The following is a 19,265-nucleotide window of genomic DNA, read 5'->3' as shown; positions in this document are numbered from 1 at the left end:
CAATGGTTGTCTTTGCTGCAATCGCGGATGGGCCAACAACCATACAAGTCCCATCGTATTGTGAGCCTAGAGATGCAAGTGGGGTCCTTCAATGGCATGGGGCCGCAAAGATTTAGAGTACCGCAAGGTACGTATGTATGTATCGTGGGATGCTGAAAGTGGAAGCCCAGCCTCAGGCCCATACACAATAGGTCCACCATCCAGGTCCATGCGGGGACACTACCAATTCCGTGCCTACCCACCTAGGTATGACGTTCGTGCGTCTACGTCCTCCTGACGTCACTTTGAGAATGCACGGTAGGTAGCTTGCCCAAAGCTCCTGCAGGTTGCAAGAGCTGTATGTAGCTCTCCTCATCTGTGGCTGGTGCGACTGCTAAACAGACATGGAAGGTCCGCAAGGAGCCACCTGGGCCACCTCTTGGTCATTTTCGATAGAGATCTCCCTTTGGCTTCTGGGCATTGGCCATACAATCCATCCTCAACTCCCACTAACTGGAGTAACTGCGAAGGATGTCACAGTCTATGACGACATTTCTTCAGTTCACATGATAGACCCTGAGCGTCTTTGCCAGATGGGGTGAAACTGCGCTCTAGCCACGAGTGGGCAAGCCCGGAGGAGGAGCAAGACACGCGCAGGGAGAGACAAGCCCGATAGGCACGGCCCAAACTATTGCATTCGGGAACTTGACGAGGAATCAAACGAGGGGGAGGGGCAGGCAGACGGAGGGGCAACCCGCGATGTACCTTCCCATGCTATGATGGAGCGGGAGGTACCTCCTTCCTTGAGGTGTCATTGTCTCCCACCCGTGAGGTGCCTTCCTTCCTTACCGACGGGTAGGTATTCGAATGATCGAACTCAACCTGTCAGCGGGGCAACTTCCGCAAGGCAGAAAGGCACCACGCCGAAAAGGGGCAGCAGCTGCCTTCCCTCCATACGAGAGGGCGCCTCGAGACTGCTGCCAACTTGTTATATAAACCTCTGCTTCCCACCACCTCTATCAGCCTTTCTCTTCTCTTCATCACACTCACAATCAATCAACCCTCAATACAAACAAACAACACCACCAACCAACCAACCAAACAACCCAACCTACTTCACAATGGAGACCATCAAGAACGCCGCCAACTACGTTTCCGAGTCTGTCCAGCAGGCCGGTGCCACCGCCTCCAAGGAGACCAACAAGCAGGTCGCCAAGGATGACAACGTCTCCATCGGCAACCGGTAAGCTTCCCTTCTTCCACCTCTATCAATACTCTTGACTAACACCTTTCTTCAGTGCCTCCGCTGCCAAGGATGCCGTTGGCGACAAGATCGACGAGTCCAAGCACGACTTCAAGGGCGAGGGATACAAGGAGCAGGCCAAGCACTAAATCATTCCCACGATACCCAAACACCAGGGAATTTTCAACGAGTAGGCGTTTGGAACGGATCGGGACACGCAATGAGGCAGGAATACCTGGGAATTGATCACGGATCTTCTACCTAGAATAGCTTTTAATGCCACTGCATTGCTAAGACCACATCGATTTCCTATTCATGAGTGACATCTTTCATGATCGAACATGGATTTTGTTCCCTAAAACCTGTCTTTAATCACAATCTAATTTGTCCAATTAATCCAAGACACCAAACGTACTAAGGTATGCCACCTCTAGTCCTTTCACCAGATCCCATCTGAAATCATGATGATTTTCATTCGATGCAACATCTATCCTTGCATAATTCACCAATAGTCTCCACTTGCGTTGATGCTTTCCCCACACCGGGCCTGGGGTTCCGGTGCACGGATCCTTCGCTTGAACGTCGCAAGATTGTTGGACCTGACAACCTACGACTGGCGCGACACAGCTTCACCAACAATCATCAAGAACGAATAGAGTCAATTACACGACACGCTCCTGCCTACCATGTCCAACACATCTTCAACCTTGCCGCCGGATCTGTTCGATCAGACAACGCTCATTTCCCTGGCTGCAACCGTCGTCCTCTTGTCCATAGCTATCGCTGTGTCCCGTCGAGTCCTCCACCCCGCCACATCGACGAGCTATCGCGTCCTCTTCATCTGGCACGCCTTTGATGCTTTGATCCACTTCTTCCTCGAGGGCAGCTTCCTCTATCACTGCTTCTTCTCTTACATCCCTCTCGCCGACGTGCCCGACGCCGACCTCAGCGGTTTCCACCCGACCCCGGCCAATTTCCTCGGTCATTCAGATCGCATCTATGGCGCCCAAGCGGGCGGAAACAATCCATTTGCGCAGTTGTGGATGGTTTATGCGCGGGCTGATAAGAGATGGGCCGGCGCGGACTTGGTGTGTTGCCGAAAAGGGCTGTTCCAGAGACGAGACGCTGGCTAACTTGTTGGGCCCCTAGGGTGTGATTTCGTTGGAGCTCTTAACGGTGTTCGGCGCCGGACCGCTGGCGGTGTGGATCTGCTACAGCATTGCTAAGCGTGACCCCAAGGTCAACATTTGGATGATTGTCATCGCAACGGCGGAGCTTTATGGCGGTGAGTTGGCAACTGATGTCTGGCGTTCCGGGAACGCGTGGGTCAACTGACATGATCTAGGATTCATGACCTTCTGCCCCGAATGGCTGACCGGCAACATCTACTTGGACACGAGCAACTTCATGTACCTTTGGGTGTACCTCGTCTTCTTCAATATGCTATGGGTTTTTATCCCGATCTATGCCATCTACGTGGCATATGGAGAGATTTCTGCTGCTTTCAAGGCCCAAGGCGTCAGGAAGAACCTATGAGCGTATATCTCGAGGCCTATGAAGCTATTCATGTACTACATAATGTCAGCCGTTGCCCAATTGCCCTTGTCGTAGCCTTTGATCGAAGCCTCGTGCGATTTTTTAACTTTTGAATCATCTTATCTACCCTACCTTGTAGCTATTTAGTCTTACATGGGAAGCTCGCATTGTTGCTCTTAATTCTTCTCTCAAAGGTGGTCATTACCAAAGACCGGCTTGTCTTCCTGATACGTATCATACTTATATTCACTGCCTACGTGGTCGTCCCTCAGCCGAGTTCAGCCCTTTAACGGTTTCGCGCAACGTCGAGGCAGGCTCTAGAGCCTCAAGGTATATGCCATACCTTCGTGACTTTGGCACAAGCAGATTCACGACATCTTCCGAAAAGAGGCCGATGAAGTGATGTAGCCCAGATTGAAGCCGTCCAGATCAGAGACGTCAACACACTTCTCCATCGGATCTGCTACAGTCATGGAAGAGCCGACAGCAGAAGGGGGAGATACTACTCATAGCTCCTTTCGCCAGATGAAGGAGGCGTCCAAACTGGTGTTCCGGGTTTGGTCTTGAATATTTTCTAGAGTCTCCTAGCCTTGTTCGAATTAAATTGGTTCTTACGTTCTTCCAACTATAACTTCGCCCTGGAGATCCAGGTCCATCCGCTGAAGAGCGCCAAGATCGCTGGAGCTTGAGGTTTCTCGTTGCTCATGACCCGGCAGCATGACAGTTATGCAAGAAGACATGATCTTCGAGGTTCAAATTGCCTTCAGCTTAGGCCGCCCTCGAGCTCAACCAGGCGAAATCTATGTTTCCCAGAGTATCAAGTATATGAGATACGCGGGCTTTCTCAGGCCCTCGATGACGAAGATGATGTAATCGGACTTGTTTGCCTCGAAGACTATAAACTATCAAACGTAAGTAAAGCTATGGAAATCTCGGTAAGATAGGGTCAATGTCTTCGACATGATCAAAGATCCCGCAAATATTGGCAGTCCAAATATCCTGTAGTCCACTCGCGCCACGTTTGTCATACCCGCTCAAAAGGTTGTACGGAAAACCGATGTCGAAAGGACATGCAGTTTCGATGTCATCAAGGTCCTCTCTCTCACCAGCCATAGACTTAGGGCCTCGATGTGAATCCTAATGTAATCGACTTTTCGACCGCCCAAGATGGGGGAAACATGGGGTGCCTTATGGAAGACGTATGCTAGAGCAACCAAAGTAACGCAACCTTCTCTCCGACACTAACGCCTCGCGCCCGTTACTCGTCGAGTGCATATCTTAAGCCGACTTCTTTAGTCTAGTCCCTAGGCTTGAACGGCACGCGGCCGAGCGTGCTCCACGATACCAAACCATACTCTATGCCAGGCAGATTGGGATCATGTTCCTCTCGAAGTCCGGGTCAGCAGCAGACCAACTGCCTTGATGCACTGAGAACTGACCCGAGCCTTGATGCCGGGCACAGTCGTTGCACATGACCACAGCCCAGATGCAAGTATCAGAGATGTCAAAGTATAAGACGTTGCCCGAAGTGAAGAGCTGGTTCAGCGAGCGCATGATCTCGGGGAGATCGGCGGTCATCTCCCTAAAGTGGAGGTGGTGAGGTAAATGTACGTGATCTGGAGCTTCTTGAGGCTCGCCTCGATAGAGAGGCGCAGGCTCTTAGTGTCATTTCCCCCAGAATTAGGTTGTTGCCGAGACGGCCCAGACCACTGTTTTAAGTTGCTTGTCTACTTTTTCGCCAGAACGAGTTCGTCACGGCCGGTGTTGGTTAGCTACTCGCTCGACTGCTTTTCAGAGTCTTGGCCTTGATAGCTAAACGCACTGAAAGTTATGTTAGGATTTTTACGTGATGTCATGGGGCAGAATACATAGGGTTATGCTCAAGTGTCAAGAAATGTCTCTCCTTGCTCAGAAAAAAAATCAATTATCTCAAACACAGTCATCGTCGTGCATTCGCCAAGGCAATCATTCATCGTCCCTCCAAAATTCAATGTATTGAGGCACATTGAAATAACAAAAATTCCTGCAGTCGGGCTTAATGACCGGCGGCGGCCAAGTAGGCTCTTTGGAGATTAGATGGCCGGCGGTTTTCCTTGTGCGCTGATGGTTAGACTCGATATGTAGTCAGTAACAAAAGTGAGCTTGCTAAGCCCACCGACAGTGTAAGCCGTCCCATCGCGCGCAACGCGGGGCAGAGCCGATGTGAGACCTAGCGGGAGATGTGGCCGAATATACATGACGTGATCGTCTGACTGCCTTGTGTGTGTTTGTGTCTTTGGAGTCCAGCAGTAGATACGAGCGGATCATACATCGCGGAGCAAGACCGATGATGCATCTTCCCGCCTATTAGTCACGCAACACAGAAGGCATAGCTGTTCGGGTTGCCATACACAGAAACTACGAGTACGTGTACCATCTCACGAGTTGATTTCACGACAGCCGGGGAAATGTTTTCTCATCTACACGACTCCAGACAAGTGTGATACAGTCATCCGCCTCCCCAAGACCAGCGCCTTTCTCCTTAAATCGTTTTGAGCGGGCAAGTCAAACAAAGATAATCTTTCCCTGATACCTTTGAATCGTTAAAATATCACCGTTTAGCACTGGTATATGGGTTGGTATTGACATGGCCGTGGCTGGTGCACGTTCTTACGCAGGCGGCATGCTGTCCCATGGTCAGCTCGAGTTCTGAGCTACAGCATCAATTGCAAGTAGAAGGGGACTTACACCAATGAGACCAGCAGCCGTATAATTCTCGATCGTACATGTATACCTTGCCTGCCACATGAGCGCTTGACTGGGAGATCTTTCTTGCGTTTTGGCTGCGCCAAGGTATTGAGAATCCGGTCACACTGTTCGAGGAAGTTAGCACCAGTCGTCGGTACGGGTTAGGGATACTTACACAGTAGACGGATGGTCTCTATGCCAGAATCAGTCGCGTGTCGTCTGCAAAGGTATCTTATGATGAATTTACTCACACCATCACAAGTAAAGTCGGAATCACTTGGTTCGTGATTACACCATCGCGTATTCTCGTCCTCAGCAGCAGTAACTGCTGTGGATAGCAGGATGATGAATCGGAACTTCATGGCTTGATTGATTTGGAGCGTGAAAGTTGTGACTTGGTGATTCAGCTCAAGCCAAGGATGATGCGAAGGTGTCTGCGATATGAGAAGAGACATCAGCGTATAAGTATCAGGTTGGTAAGGAGTCAAAAACATCTAGATCATGGAGTCTATGCTTTTTTATAAGTGGACCTAAAGACGCCCTTGATGTTGTCGTTGTTCTCGTGGGTCTAAATTACAGCCTTCAGGAAGTCAAATCAATTGAACGCATTTTACCATCATTTAAGTCCATGCTTTTCGGATATCCTAAGAGGGAGTCGTGAGACACTGACGAATATGCTTCTGATTTTTACTTCTATCGGGACAATCAGGCTGTGTAGATTGAGCTGTATTTACTGCTGCACTCATTCTTCGTGGCGAGGTGAAGTGTGAGAATGAAGGCGTCTTTCCCCCACATTCCGTGGGCTCAGCCGCTCAAAATCTATTCGAGACTAATGCTGAAATGAGACCATTGAGATTCAAACACTTCTCAAAGCTCAACAAAGATCAAGTGATATTGGGTGGTTTACATACAGGCCGAAAGCCAGATGAGATCGAGCGCAAAGCCGATGAGAGCTGGGCTCTGCCGAGGCCATAGCATGTAGCACTTTGCCAAGTTCGTGACATAGAGCATTGCCTCTATAAGCTCCAACCGAGGTTTCCAAGTATAAGTTAAGGGCATAAGGGTCATGTTTCCATACACTCGTGGCCGGAAACGATGTCTTTATTCAGTCCACCGAAACCGAGCAACGTCACCCGGTACACCCGCTCGGCCAACACCACCATCCATACGCCGAGCCATGAACAAGAATGCATTCACAAGATGAAAGAATCGGCATTATAAATGGCGGATATACTGTTTCAACACCGCTGGTACGAATATTATGAGCGTTTCTGACAGCATATCTGGCGTACATTGTCCGTATATAGTCAATGAGATATCTACGTGAACCAGTACAAACAATACAATGGGGGCATTGGGTTGATACGAGCTGAAATCCTTTTGGATAAGGTAGGAAGGGCCCAGAGCTTCTGATAAGATCTGAATTCATCGAATAAAGCTAAACGGTATCTGTCCTAGGCTGACTAGTTGCGCACTCGGGGTCAAAGACTTTGCAGTAGCACTGATACGTTGTCTCATGTAAGAGTTATCATGAAGTAGACGTATGATATCCAATGACCCCAATACGGGGAATTCTGTTTCTGATGTATTTCAAGGCCCGATACACATCAACAAGCTTGCAAGAGCCCAAACCAGCTCTTGTCTTGGAGTGCGGTTAACATGTTCACGTTGGCAATGACAAAAATGATAATCACATGGAGTTTCAGTCCACGCCCACCTCCTAGTCTCTTGGGTATTTCCGATCTGCTTCCCTTCGATGTGCGAAGGATAGCACTCCAAGCCAGGATGGAGTGAGAGTCGGCAGTAAGGTGAGACAGCAGCTTTAGCTATGCCTGCCGCTCTCTGGTAGCCCGCCAAGAGTGATACTAACGATAAAGGGCAGGACTGTGAACCATTCCCCCCATTTTCCCAATTCGTCCCTCGAAGCGACTGCGAGAGCTCAATCGGCGGTAGTTGAAATCCCCATCACCAAGTGTCCCCAGGTTCCCGGGCAAGGCCAATCGGTTAGGAACCGCCCCCCCCCCCCCCAAAAAAATAGTCCGAATACTACCTCCTGCGACGAGCAACGGCGGCCTCGCCATCGGCACCACATACCGAAATCTCTGATACCCTTTTGTCTTCACACCTGCAGTATCGATAAGGGACGGCCTGACGTGGGGTCTTCAACCCCCTCTACACCTTGAGACTCATACTGAGGCAATCGGTGACGAGAATCCGATTCTTCAGATGTAGCATATCTTTAATGACCATCTCAAGTCGTCGTGGCGACTGGTGGATTACCTCTGGGGTGTAGTATCTCAGATGTTACGACGGGTGCGAGAGAGAGAGAGAGAGAGAGAGAGAGAGAGAGAGAGAGGACGGGGAAGGGAGACGATCTACCGGACGGTATGTGGGAAGTGTATCATCGGGCGTTACGGGGGCCGTCGAAACCTCGTCAAATCGGATCAGCGAACAACAGACTCCCCACAACGCCTTTGGGCTCTTTTTTGTGCTATTGCGGAGGATCTCATGTTTTATCGAACGAGGTATTGAGGCGATAGCCCCGAGTAGTCCACTGTCGGGTCTTCGAGTCCGATGTTCTTGGGTTGCCGTGAGTCCCGTACTGGAACGGGCCGCCCATGGTTTGTTTCAAGGGAATTTTTTGCAGTAAAGAACGAAGCCAGTCGGGGTTTATTCTATTGACTATACGTACTCAATCGGCTTTCAGGTGCGACTGTGGGAAAGCGGACCTTGTCTGAAGGCCTTTGATATCTTCAGGGCTGAGATACTGTGGCCGAAGTAGTTGCTGCCCCATCAACAGAGTAGCTTAAGCTGCTCGACCGCCGAGATACATACTGCGATAGATAGCTTTGAGATAGAATACAGTAACAACCATACCGAATTCATCGTGCAAGATGTAGGAGCTCAAGCGAGGTCTGGTGGTCGACATTCGCTTGGTTTCTTTCATTCAAGGTCAACTTGGCACCTTCAAACCACCACATACGACCATACCCATTGGAAAACTCGGGATCCCGTCCGCTCTCCCATAGATAAGCCAATGAGGGCCGGATTAGTAGTTGGGTCGGTGACGACCAGCGAATACCTGGTGTTGTATGTTTTTCTAGTATTTTTGTGAAGCTATCGTGATCCACATGTGAGGTGGGTCGCTAGTGGTGGAGCAGCCGAGCAGACGTCTAAATTGCTGACAACCATGGCCGAAGCTATTAGAAATCAGTACGTTTGAAAATGGATTAAATGATTTCATTGAATGTAAAATCATGATTCCTCTCGTTGAGAAACCACACTTTAGTCATTGCATTGGCGACTATATGATGACGCCTATTTTAGACGCTCGGCAGAGGGCCACACAAAGACCATCTCTGTTGTATTTCTGCCAACACGCACACGGCCCTAGATTCATCGGGCCTTCATCTCCATCCATGTACAGTCATAATTCATGTGCGACTTCCAGTGGTTAGCCTCAATTACGTGAGCCGGAGAACAGTCTCTATACGGTTGGGTAAAGCAGTCTAGACGAGCTTATAAAGATTTTTTTCGTCTTCGGACCTTCGCAATCAATTCGAGACAACCACATTCTAATCATCGTCGTCATGGATAGTGCGTCGAGTCGTGCTTCCTCTCTGCAAGAGGTCTAGGCAAAAGGGCGGACGGGCCCGGGTGGGTTGGTGGCCCTGTTGGGGGCGGAAACAACCAGCTTTGGTCAACATGTTCAAGCGGCCGGCCCTCTTCTGTCAAGCATTGACCAAGATATTGTGCGGGGTTTGGGATCTGGCCTTGTGGGCCATTTAGACGCTGGCTTTTGAATGGGTTTCTTCTTATTTGGACACTACATTGATTGAGCAATTCATCAAAAAAGGCTGGGCTAGAGTATATCTATAGTTGGTTACGCCGACCACACGAGATATCCAGGCCGGACACGCGGACGCCGGAGGAAAGAGCCGCTTGATGGGGCTTGAACGACGTTGATAATGTTCTGAATATAGCCTTCCATGTGTGATCGACTTCGGCCACGAATCATGTGTCCCGAGTATGCTCAACGCGGCCCAAGGGACACACTACCAAGATCAAACAGAGCCTCCTCAAGCAGTTCGTTCGGGCACGTGTGAAGTACGCGGCAAAGACGTTGACGCCGTGATTAGGGAAAAGCGTGAATGCGGCAGTACCGCCGAAAGAAGAAATCTGGTGCCGCGCCGTCGATCCCTCGTCGGCCCGTCTGTATTCCATGAACGGCACGTACGCCTGCCGGCTATCTAGGCTGGAAACACGAGAGCAGTCTCCAGTCCCCATCCCCCCGCGCAGGACACACAAATCTCGTGAGTCAGTTGCCCATCTTCGTTTTCGCATCTCACCTGACATCACTCTATATGCTTCATCGTCTGAACCAGAAAAGGATTCAGATAGCCAAGCAAGTAGGTGGAGGGGCCTACCGAAAAAAGGGACCATCGTCCAGTCGAGGGAAAAGACTCACCCAGCACATCATCTTGTAGCATTGGCGACCATGCGGACCGGACCCTTTGGGTGGCTCACGTTGGGCAAACTATCGTCTAAACTTTTCAACTTGCATGCCTAGTACTTGCTAAGGCGACGAATGTCGAGGTCAACGAGTCGGGCACGCTATATTGCATGACGAAGCGGCTCTCTACGTCCAACACTTGTTGTTGAATACCCGGGGCGAATACCGAGAGACGCTGGCGGTAGGCAGCAAAAGCCGCCGACTCGTTCGTCGTCCAGTCTTTTCCCTGACGGTTCCTCACCTCTATAGCTCCAATGAAAAGTCAAATCGTGCTAGTGACGACGCCTATTCCGAACCTGCATCGTTTTGGCTGGATAGATCATAGCCGCGATGCCGTGAACTCACTCTCAGAGAAAACAAATCTCTCCCACTTTCCGGAAGTTCGAGCAGCCATTCGTGGGCGGGTTGGTGATGATTGGGATGAAACACCCGCGCCAGAAGAGGCTCACTGCTACCGCCCTCGCACTCACTTCAGACGAGTCCATAAACAAATGCTGTTGGATGAGATTGGATGACCCCCCAAAGCCGCGGGGTTCAGGAGAATTCTCAGAGGGGAATTGGATGGGAAGGCAACGGAGATGGTTTTGGATGACAGTTTCTTGCCCTCCCGTTTTCCAACATTTCATCTCAACATTTCATCTCAACAACACCAGGTGGAGGTGGCAACGTTGCCAAGAAGATTGCAATGGTGATCCTCAGCAGTAACTTCTCGAAGGCAGCCTCTCATGACGTCGGTCAAGACCCGTGAAGCCGGTCGACTGATAAGCTGCCGTGCGAGGTTGGTGATGTGGCCAAGTCAAATCCCAAGTGCGGCTCGGGAGAAGCGGCAAACACTCGTGGCATGATCGAGAACCATAGAATAGAAGCCACGAATGGAAGAACGCGACAACGTGGGAATCTGCAAGTGGCAAGCGAATTGGGGCGAGGATTTTTCGACCGTGTCCGCTATAATTGGACATCGTAAGATGGCAACTGCAGAGGGGTAGTCGCGATGTCCGTCCCTTGGCTGTACGTCAGTCTGAATATCCCGTTTGATCGACGGCGAGGACCGGTTCAGCAACGAACGTGGGTCTCCCCGGACTGACGGGACGCTGGCGAGCTCAGTGATGCGAGGTGGGCAAGGACACGGCGACGGCCACAAGCCTGCGTACGCAGTAGACTGTAGTCCCTCATCATCTCGGAGCAACCATATTCCACCGGCTAGTTGGTCACCGCGGGCACTCTTGGTCGGTGGGGGCGATGCAGCCAAGCGTTGAAGATTTGGTTCAAGGTTGTGACTAGTGCCCCAAGCTAGCAGCGGGCTCAATATCCGTAGGGTTGACATGTTGGAGATTAATTAAAGTGTTTGACGGCCATTGGCACCTGATGCGGGTTGGCGCCATTCTTGTCTTCGGAAGAATAGTGTCGCACTACTGACTAGTCTTTGAGCTTGTCCCCGTGTATCCGTTGTGTTGGAGTCGCTCGGAATCCATCACAGACGGCCCTCTTTTATCTTGCAGATCGTATCAGCTGTGAATGAGGGGACCAAGGGACTCTCGAAGCAGATTCCGAAGGACAACTTGATGATCTTCGAAATTGTGACGGACGCGCCATCGTCTATAGGCGTCTCGTGGCAAGAGGCGAGGGATCGCCCTTCCCCGCAGCGGCGCCCGCCCCCAAGCGACGGATGATGGACGTTCGCTTGTTCCTCGTCAGTAGTTCGCGCAAGGTGCATGTCTTGCTTGTCTCGTCTCTTTTGACGTGCCGCCAGTCGCAACGCCGTCACATTTCGTACGGGGGCTAGGGAGGTCTGACGTGCCAGACAGATCTGGGCCTACTGGGCTCGCACGGCTCGGTGCCGTCAAAGCAGCATTACCCTAGCCGTGGAAGGAATAGCCTGATGTAAGTGTGCATGTTAGCAGGGCTGTTGACGGCATGGATCCTTGTCGCTGGCCCTCGTCCGAGCCCCTGTGCAGGCCATCTCAGCTCATGTGACACGGTATCTGCCTCATCGCTCGAAAATCTGTGGAAACAGACGAACTTGATCAGCCGTCAACGAGATTCGATTCGTCCATCACAGGCTGGTCGACTACCAGACGGTATTGGAACCACTAGATGGCGCTCTGTTCCTGTTGGATAGTTGTATTGTCCCTCCGATAGCCTAGCTCGAGATATTTGAGATTGAGAAAGGTTTGCAACGGATGCCCTGGCAACACCGAGCCCCGTGGCAAGGGTAAACACGTGCAGGAGTCCAGGACCAAGATAGCTGGTGCAACAGCCCAGGCCCTCCGACTGGCAGAAACATCCCGTGAAGAGGGCTAGTGGGCTACCAGGTCGAGTCGATGAGGAAGTGAGAAGGATCCCCGCCATGTGGATTGTGTTTGCCTGGCTGGTGGGCTGGAACCCAGGCGTTGACGTTGACGCCGCCCTCTCCGTGCGCCTCGCTACATGGCCGCAGCAACTCGCGATCGGGCATAACTCGTAGATTGCAGCGCTGACTCGATACACACCGATGAAATAGTCTGCGCCTCTGCGTTGGCTGTGTATTTCCCGTGTGTGTTGTTGTCATTTTTGAATGCGTCTGCCGGTGTGGACATATGAATTGCCAACCAAGAACTTTTGAGCCGAACTGGTGAGGCCATTCCCAACCAACCCATCTACCATCTGGAGGCAGGAGGAGGGCCCCGCATCCACCGCATCTCGAGAGGATTTCGGCACACCAGACCAGATTAAACAGAATCAGAGGAAGATGGAGCCGCAAAAAACGACACGATTGGATAGGCAGACTGAGAAGGGGTGGATGAGGAGTTGAGCGGGTTGGAGGGTTCTGAGGAGAGGGAACGAAAAAGGTTTCGGCATCGCCATCAGCCGCCCCTTCCACGATCCCTGCGGCGGTTTGATCCACTCACTTGGCAACACTGCACTAGTCCCAAAGCAGCAAGGCGCACAAAGGTTGTCTCCTAGTGCCCCCCAGATCTGGGGCTCAAGTCCAACGTCAAACCTTGTCAACTTCAACCTCACAGCCAGGGGCTCAGGCATTTTGGGCGACACTACGAAACCCAGACGTGTTACATCACTGCTTCACCTCATCGCCACTCAATGCCATCGCCTCAAGCCCTCCTCTTTGCCCTCATCCTCACCCACAGTGACACCCTCACTCAGTCTTTCGCCCTCTGTGCCTGTTCCTTTCTCTCACTCTGACGGTGCCTGTCCCTCGAGCCTCGAGTCTGGGTTCGCTCCAGCACACACGCATGCTGCTGCACCTCAGGCATCCTCAGCACATATTCTGCCGGCTCGTTGCGACGGGGGACTGCATGAGAGCCCAGTTTTTTTCTCCTCACCTCAGCTCCCCCTCCCAAGGTTCCCATGGTCTTCATATCGTTGAGCTGGAGCACCTTGCTCCACTGGAAGGCAAAGGGCCTGAGAGGCAAGCACGGCAAATAATCCCAAATCAGCCCAGCCAGTTAGTCGGCGGGGTCGTGATGAACATGGTTGTCATCCCGCGCCCAGCCCTGTCTTCCATGTTCTTGAGCCCTCTCTAGGAGGACCAAGACCAAGATACCTGGATACCATGATACCAAACCGTACTGGACGTGACTGCGTGTACCTATGTATGGTGGCCCTAGGAGTCCATCCCCAAACCAGCAACATGCACGTCAAGAGACGTTCGCCCCATCTGAGCCCCTCACTGCCCACCATCCAGTCGCACGTCGACTCGAGGTACAGCCTGCGTCTCATTCGCTCGTTCCTGTCCCCGTCTTCTGGATGGCCCGTCTTTTCCACAAGAGTGTCACGGTCGTCACCCTTGCTCTGGCCCTCGCCCTCGTCCTCGCCCTCTTTGGTAGGCCATCCATCAGCCGTGTTACCCTGGACCAAAGTTGGACTTGGGCCCCATTTAGCGGTTTGGCTAACTCTCCGGACCTCATCTGGCCCGCGCGGGGGCCCTTCCCGAGCCTGTCCCTTGCAACTTGCGACTGGGTACCTATCTATCTATGTTAGCCCCCTGCTGAGGTGGGCCTCTCCGTCTCTGCCACGCTTTCTGTGATCGCCTTTTGACCTCTTCATGCGGCCTTCCCTCCTCCTCCTTCCGTCTGACTTTTTGGAACTGGTCTCTTTTTCCCTTCCCTTCCTTCAGGCCGGTCCCTTTCCTTCTCTTGAGTGGCTGGTCCTATTACTCCTTGTTTCTATTCGTAGGTCCCGACTTCGCCTAGTGTCTGTTTCGTCTGGTCCGCCTTCTTCGTCCAAGAGCGGCAGTCCATTACCATCCATCCTGTCTTTTCACTTACTCTTTTCACTTCTCCATCCCATCCGTACGATCGCCATCCTCCTCCTCCTCTTCTCCTCACTCTCCTTGTTCGACTCACCCATACTCTTCTACACCTCATACGACCGGATCAACATCGACTCTTCTATGGATTAGATGGTTCGGAAAGCGAATTAATATCTGGCACCGCTGCGGCTCGACGCCTGCGCTCATCTCTTCGACGACCAGTGCCAGTTGAATAATCGACGAGATGGATAGCTGGGGATATGGAGGCGACTTGTGGACGAGGGCCGACGATGACAGCGTGACGGACGGTAATGGCGTGGCGGATTCATTACGAGGACCCTTCAAGGCCACCAACAACTCGACATCGGCCATCATCAACCAGTTCCGCTTCCAAGCCGCCAAATCGATTCGAACCTCAACCATCATTCTCGCCGTCTTCAATGTTATTGCCGCATTTGCAACAGCAATTGGTATCTTTTGGGATGGTTATGCAACGGCCAAGAGGAACAACCAAAAGTTCGGCTTCAGGTACGCTCGTCACTGCCGTCACCAATGAGTCAAGTCAATGGACTAACGTTGTGCTCCAGAACGCATGGATTCACTTTTGTCGGACCTGCAGAGTCCTTTCCTCTCGTTCTATCTGTCGGCATCGTCGTTCAAGGCATCGTCTTTGCCATTGCACAGTCGACTGGACTCGACCATCTCCTAACTTTGGGTTGCACCATCACCTCCCAAATGATGCTGCCTGGTTCGTAGCCTTCGTTTACGTATCCCAGAAGCTCAGCTAACAATCGTATCTAGCGGTCTTCATTGTTCCGTACATCCAACTCGTATTCGCTCTAGAGGTGGCCATCCGGTCTCTACGAAAGAACCCACTGCCGTCTCGTGGCAAGTGGAATGTTACCATTTGCCTCGCCATCGTCGGCACTTTTCTCCTCATTACCTACCTAGTCACCCTCTTCGTCCGCCCTCCCAACTTTTGCTTTGCCTCGCTTTTCTGGTTCGTCCAGCGCTGGAAGGAGGGCTGCTTCGTACTTCTCACTTTTATCTCGGCGGCGTTGCTGGGCTCGGCTCTGGTGATCTTCTTCCGTCTCCACAACAACATCAGAATCGAGAACAGTGAGCGTATTGCCGCGTCTAGAATGGTCTACTTCCTGGCAGTAGCCTTCATCTCGACTGTGAGTATTAACAATGACATCTTGTCCGAGTCCACTTACTGACCAATACAGACTCTCCTCATCCCCTTCTTCTTCAACCTCTCGTTCACGGAACAGCGAGGTGCCACTGGCCAGGCCCTGACGCTTTCTATGATTGCCTCTGTCGTCGCCAACGTATCTGGCCTACTGACCGGCGGTCTGCATCTATTCTTGCGATCAAATACTCTTTCTACTATCGGTCCCCGCCAAAGCGACAAGTGGGAGTTAGAGCGTAATAAACTCAAGGCCGGCATTCGTGTCTATAATGGCGACGATGATTACGAAAACCACATGATGAACCCTGTCGGCCGGGCCCGTTCGCTGCGACGCATGGACAGCACCGACAGCCTCGTGCCCGAGAAGGAGGAGGAGGCACGCATCGAGAGTCCTTCTGGGTCTCCCACCTATGCCAACCCTCTCCGACAAAACGCCGTATGGCAGCCGGCCCGCTCCCCTCTAAGGACGCCGGAGCCTGCTCAAGTATCAACCTACCAGGTGCCAAAGGCCCATGCTCGCAAGAGGTCCTACTCCTTGTTCCCATCTGAGCAAAACAACAACACCAAGTCAATTACTCTGCTTCCGGCGAAGACATACGCCCCTGGGGCAAGAATCCCTGATGAGGACGAGATGTTGCTGCTCAGACCTCCGCCATCACTTCACCCTCAGGGCATTCGTCATCGTCGCGATTCTTCGCTTGCATCTTCAGCGACTGTGCAGATTGGCCTGCGGCTGTCAAACGTCGACGACATGCCCCCGCTCAACTCACAGTACTTCCAGAACAATGCCAGCGTGAACAGCTTGAGCTATCCCGATGAGAGGGACGACGAGCCTATCAAGCGGCCCAGCCCCTTGGCTCAGGTCGACGTCCTGAGCGACAGCGGTTCATCCGATTCTGAGGAGGATGCGACCTTGGTCTCATCTTCTCCCATCCGCCCCCAAAAGGATTTGCGGATGAAGACGCTCCCATCTGTTCCCAAGGTCACTGTACCCAGACAGTCCCAGCTCAATGAGCAAGAGCCGGAGCAGCTTACTCTCAGCCCGGCTGTTTACAGGCCTGAGAGCCCTCAGAAGACGAGGGTGACTAGCCCTCAGGGTGTTGGCTTCAACACCCCTACGCAGCGAAAGAAGTCGCCGGTCAAGTGCACTAAGCAGAATTGCCAATGTTCTGCTGAACACGACAAGCGCAACTGGATCTAAGCCCAGATCCGCGACCTGTATCAACACTGGCATTTATCGCACGCGCTACAAAAAAAAACGTTATAGACACTCGACTACACCGGGCGGTAAAAGCGTATGATCCAACTTTTTCGGTCACTGAACGGAGTTTGTTGGCGAACTATTTTCTCTTCTTATATTTACTATTTCATTGGATGGCGTTTTATGCGGAGATACCTGTATGACTAATAACGTCTACATATTGTTTGTTTCTTATGTCTCTTTGGCGATGTGCTCCAAAAAGGCACGTTGTGTACGATCTCGGGGGCGGAACAAGGCTTTCATTGAAGTGTAGGAGAACCCAGTAAAGCAGGTATCAAAGAGTCAAGGACTTCCAAATGGAAGGATGGCAATGACGACGGTATGACTAGCCATGAGACGAATTTGGCGAGCGGAGGTAAAGGCCACCAAAGGGCTCTACAGCACAGAAGAGATAGCTCAATGAATCAAAGAGCTCAAACAATCACAAACTTGGCGGACCATTTGCATGAAACCGTGATAAATGCCAGTCGCTTTCCGCACTGCCAGCTACTACCATCCGAGATGCTAACTCAACTAACAGGAGGCTTGGAGACTAATAGTTCCCTGAAACTACAGTACCTGTGAAATCGTCGTCTGCCTTGGTAGAAATTCCACGCTCATATGATGAATTTCCCGTTCTCGCTGGCTTTGGAAGCCACCCTGCATTAAAGATCCAACTCTTAGAGGAGCTCGTGTGGTTCTAGACTTGGCTCGCCTTCTCTGTTAAAGGAATCTCTCTTTGTTTTTGGAACACGAGGCCAGACATTTAGCGGTATCGTGGGACGCCCCGAACGGCGATTTGAGGGTATCATGAGGTTGGTGCAGAAAATTGGCAAGCCTACTGATACCGACACACAATCAAAATAGTGAAGCCTGTGGTAATTCATTTGCTTTATCTCGATGCACAAGGTCCTGCGGATTCCACAACGCAAGAATCCAACGTAGCTCTGCTTATTTCATTTGGTCTTCTGCTGGTCTGCCTCCACACGCCTCTCCTCCCACTTATCCCAGCCAGCCTGGCAAGGGTCTTCTTCCACGACAAGATCCCGAAACCTGAACAGCCGCGCAACGGGCGTCTGCAGGCCCCAGGCCAGAAGCCCAAAATCCCTCGCAATAGCCGTGACCAAAAACCAGCCGATGGCACACACCGTCCCGGCCAAGCACCCCACCATCACCTGCTTCTCGGTGTGGTAATTTAGGTATATCCGGCTCCACGCCACGGCCGCAGCGATGCCCAGCGCAGCGACACTGACCACGACGCGCTCGACGAGCGAGTACGGCCGGTGGTGCCGGCGCGCGGACGAGGGACGGTGCCTGATCAGCAAGAACAGGACGAGGAAGACGGACCAGTAGGCGACGAACTGGGCATGGGAGCTGGGCATGCCGTAGCCCTTTCCGTGGATGCGGCGGGGGCGCTCCTCCTTGATCAGGCGCTTGAGGGCGAAGTTGATGGCTTCGCAGCCCAGCTGGCCGGCGAACATGAGGGCGATTTCGACCTCGCGGGTGGACCAGATCAGGGTCGCGTAGACGATGCAGAGGGCTTGCGGGAGGAGCGCGAGCCATGCGCAGAGGAAGGAGAGGGAGTCGTCGGGGTCCTGTGTGTGGTTTCGAACGTATTGGTTAGTGTTTTTATTCAAGCAAGTCACTGGCAGAAAGTAGTTCCCCGGGGTTCTGGTCTCACATAGTAGACGTGTGTCAGGGAAAGAGAGGCTAGTGGTCTCGTGTCTTGATCCATGGTTTTCGACTCGACTGCATTTGCCTGACCGAGACTTGAGATATGGTAGCCTTGTCCTCAGTGGGATGGGGGAGGAGGAGAGGGATCTGGAGAGTTCTTAAATGCGGGATGCCATGTGCCTCAGCGGGAAAGAGGTTGGGCGGTGGAGAGATATTGAGCTGGCTGTCTGGCTGACTGACTGACTCTTCCTAGGGGCTGGTAAAGTTAGAGCAGACGTCGCGGATCGTGGTGCACAGCACTCTAGAATTGTCAAAGTGCAGCTGTGCAGAGTGCACCGGGCTACGGCCAAGCTTCTATTTCTTCTCTTCCATTGCGTACTTGCATAAATACGTCAGGTTGCATAGGTTCGAGCTCGGGCCAATCGGGAGCTTGTATTTCCCCGTCAGCCAGCACAGCATGCGGTTGTGCGAGCATGCCTAATTATTCTATGGCGCCTTTGTGGCTTGTAGGTATCCGTAGGCCTGGACCCTTCGTGCCTTCCACATTTCCTTGAAGGTTCCCGTCGCGGCGTCGCCCTTTGTCACTCCTATCGGCCGAGGGACAGACTGATAACGAATGACCCCACCGTCATTCTTTTCTGCTGCCTCTTTTTGCCCCGCGATTGTAACGGCCAAAGAGTCATCATTTCATTGTCTGTCCGAACGCCAGTCAGCCAACTTTTTTTTTAATCTAGGCGCTCTTACACCCGCGATCTCTCGCTTCTTCTCCCCCGCGCTAGATTACTTACCTTGGCCCGAGAAGAAAAAGAAGAATGGTCCCGTCATAGCCAGTCGCACTTCTCGCGGGTTCCGCGACCGTCTCCAGTTTATTTCCAATCATCACCATCACGCACTCGCCAACACCACCAAATC

At 52.1% G+C, this 19,265-nt stretch overlaps 9 protein-coding genes across 9 annotated transcripts; 6 read left to right on the top strand and 3 right to left on the bottom strand.

Moving 5' to 3' along the window:
• Window positions 1–1,100: 1,100 nt before the first annotated feature.
• CPAR01_08628 (glucose-repressible protein) lies at window positions 1,101–1,371 on the top strand (the record flags this gene model as incomplete). Its single annotated transcript, XM_060492896.1, has 2 exons — window positions 1,101–1,222; window positions 1,278–1,371. The coding sequence occupies 2 exons, from the start codon at window positions 1,101–1,103 to the stop codon at window positions 1,369–1,371; spliced, it is 216 nt and encodes a 71-aa protein (XP_060349266.1).
• Window positions 1,372–1,908: 537 nt separating this feature from the next.
• Window positions 1,909–2,758, top strand: CPAR01_08627 (emopamil binding protein; the record flags this gene model as incomplete). The annotated part of the gene is made up of 3 exons (XM_060492895.1): window positions 1,909–2,310; window positions 2,372–2,507; window positions 2,568–2,758. 3 exons carry the CDS (start codon window positions 1,909–1,911, stop codon window positions 2,756–2,758), a joined length of 729 nt encoding a protein of 242 aa, XP_060349265.1.
• A 2,590-nt stretch (window positions 2,759–5,348) lies between these two features.
• On the bottom strand, window positions 5,349–5,847 carry CPAR01_08626 (uncharacterized protein; the record flags this gene model as incomplete). Its single annotated transcript, XM_060492894.1, has 4 exons — window positions 5,349–5,423; window positions 5,524–5,610; window positions 5,661–5,678; window positions 5,737–5,847. The coding sequence occupies 4 exons, from the start codon at window positions 5,845–5,847 to the stop codon at window positions 5,349–5,351; spliced, it is 291 nt and encodes a 96-aa protein (XP_060349264.1).
• A 6,182-nt stretch (window positions 5,848–12,029) lies between these two features.
• CPAR01_08625 (uncharacterized protein) lies at window positions 12,030–12,347 on the bottom strand (the record flags this gene model as incomplete). Its single annotated transcript, XM_060492893.1, has 1 exon — window positions 12,030–12,347. The coding sequence occupies one exon, from the start codon at window positions 12,345–12,347 to the stop codon at window positions 12,030–12,032; it is 318 nt and encodes a 105-aa protein (XP_060349263.1).
• A 1,395-nt stretch (window positions 12,348–13,742) lies between these two features.
• Window positions 13,743–13,976, top strand: CPAR01_08624 (uncharacterized protein; the record flags this gene model as incomplete). The annotated part of the gene is made up of 1 exon (XM_060492892.1): window positions 13,743–13,976. One exon carries the CDS (start codon window positions 13,743–13,745, stop codon window positions 13,974–13,976), a length of 234 nt encoding a protein of 77 aa, XP_060349262.1.
• A 64-nt stretch (window positions 13,977–14,040) lies between these two features.
• On the top strand, window positions 14,041–14,483 carry CPAR01_08623 (uncharacterized protein; the record flags this gene model as incomplete). Its single annotated transcript, XM_060492891.1, has 2 exons — window positions 14,041–14,085; window positions 14,172–14,483. 2 exons carry the CDS (start codon window positions 14,041–14,043, stop codon window positions 14,481–14,483), a joined length of 357 nt encoding a protein of 118 aa, XP_060349261.1.
• Window positions 14,484–14,491: 8 nt separating this feature from the next.
• CPAR01_08622 (uncharacterized protein) lies at window positions 14,492–16,640 on the top strand (the record flags this gene model as incomplete). The annotated part of the gene is made up of 4 exons (XM_060492890.1): window positions 14,492–14,775; window positions 14,835–14,995; window positions 15,049–15,425; window positions 15,477–16,640. The coding sequence occupies 4 exons, from the start codon at window positions 14,492–14,494 to the stop codon at window positions 16,638–16,640; spliced, it is 1,986 nt and encodes a 661-aa protein (XP_060349260.1).
• Window positions 16,641–17,021: 381 nt separating this feature from the next.
• On the top strand, window positions 17,022–17,264 carry CPAR01_08621 (uncharacterized protein; the record flags this gene model as incomplete). Its single annotated transcript, XM_060492889.1, has 1 exon — window positions 17,022–17,264. The coding sequence occupies one exon, from the start codon at window positions 17,022–17,024 to the stop codon at window positions 17,262–17,264; it is 243 nt and encodes an 80-aa protein (XP_060349259.1).
• A 371-nt stretch (window positions 17,265–17,635) lies between these two features.
• CPAR01_08620 (PAP2 superfamily protein) lies at window positions 17,636–18,414 on the bottom strand (the record flags this gene model as incomplete). Its single annotated transcript, XM_060492888.1, has 2 exons — window positions 17,636–18,274; window positions 18,361–18,414. The coding sequence occupies 2 exons, from the start codon at window positions 18,412–18,414 to the stop codon at window positions 17,636–17,638; spliced, it is 693 nt and encodes a 230-aa protein (XP_060349258.1).
• Between the last annotated feature and the right edge of the window lie 851 nt (window positions 18,415–19,265).

Source organism: Colletotrichum paranaense (genome assembly GCF_030867605.1).
Source record: "Colletotrichum paranaense strain IMI 384185 chromosome Unknown Scaffold_6.1, whole genome shotgun sequence".
In the NCBI taxonomy this organism is placed as follows: domain Eukaryota; kingdom Fungi; phylum Ascomycota; class Sordariomycetes; order Glomerellales; family Glomerellaceae; genus Colletotrichum; species Colletotrichum paranaense.
This window is presented reverse-complemented; position numbering and strand designations above follow the sequence as displayed.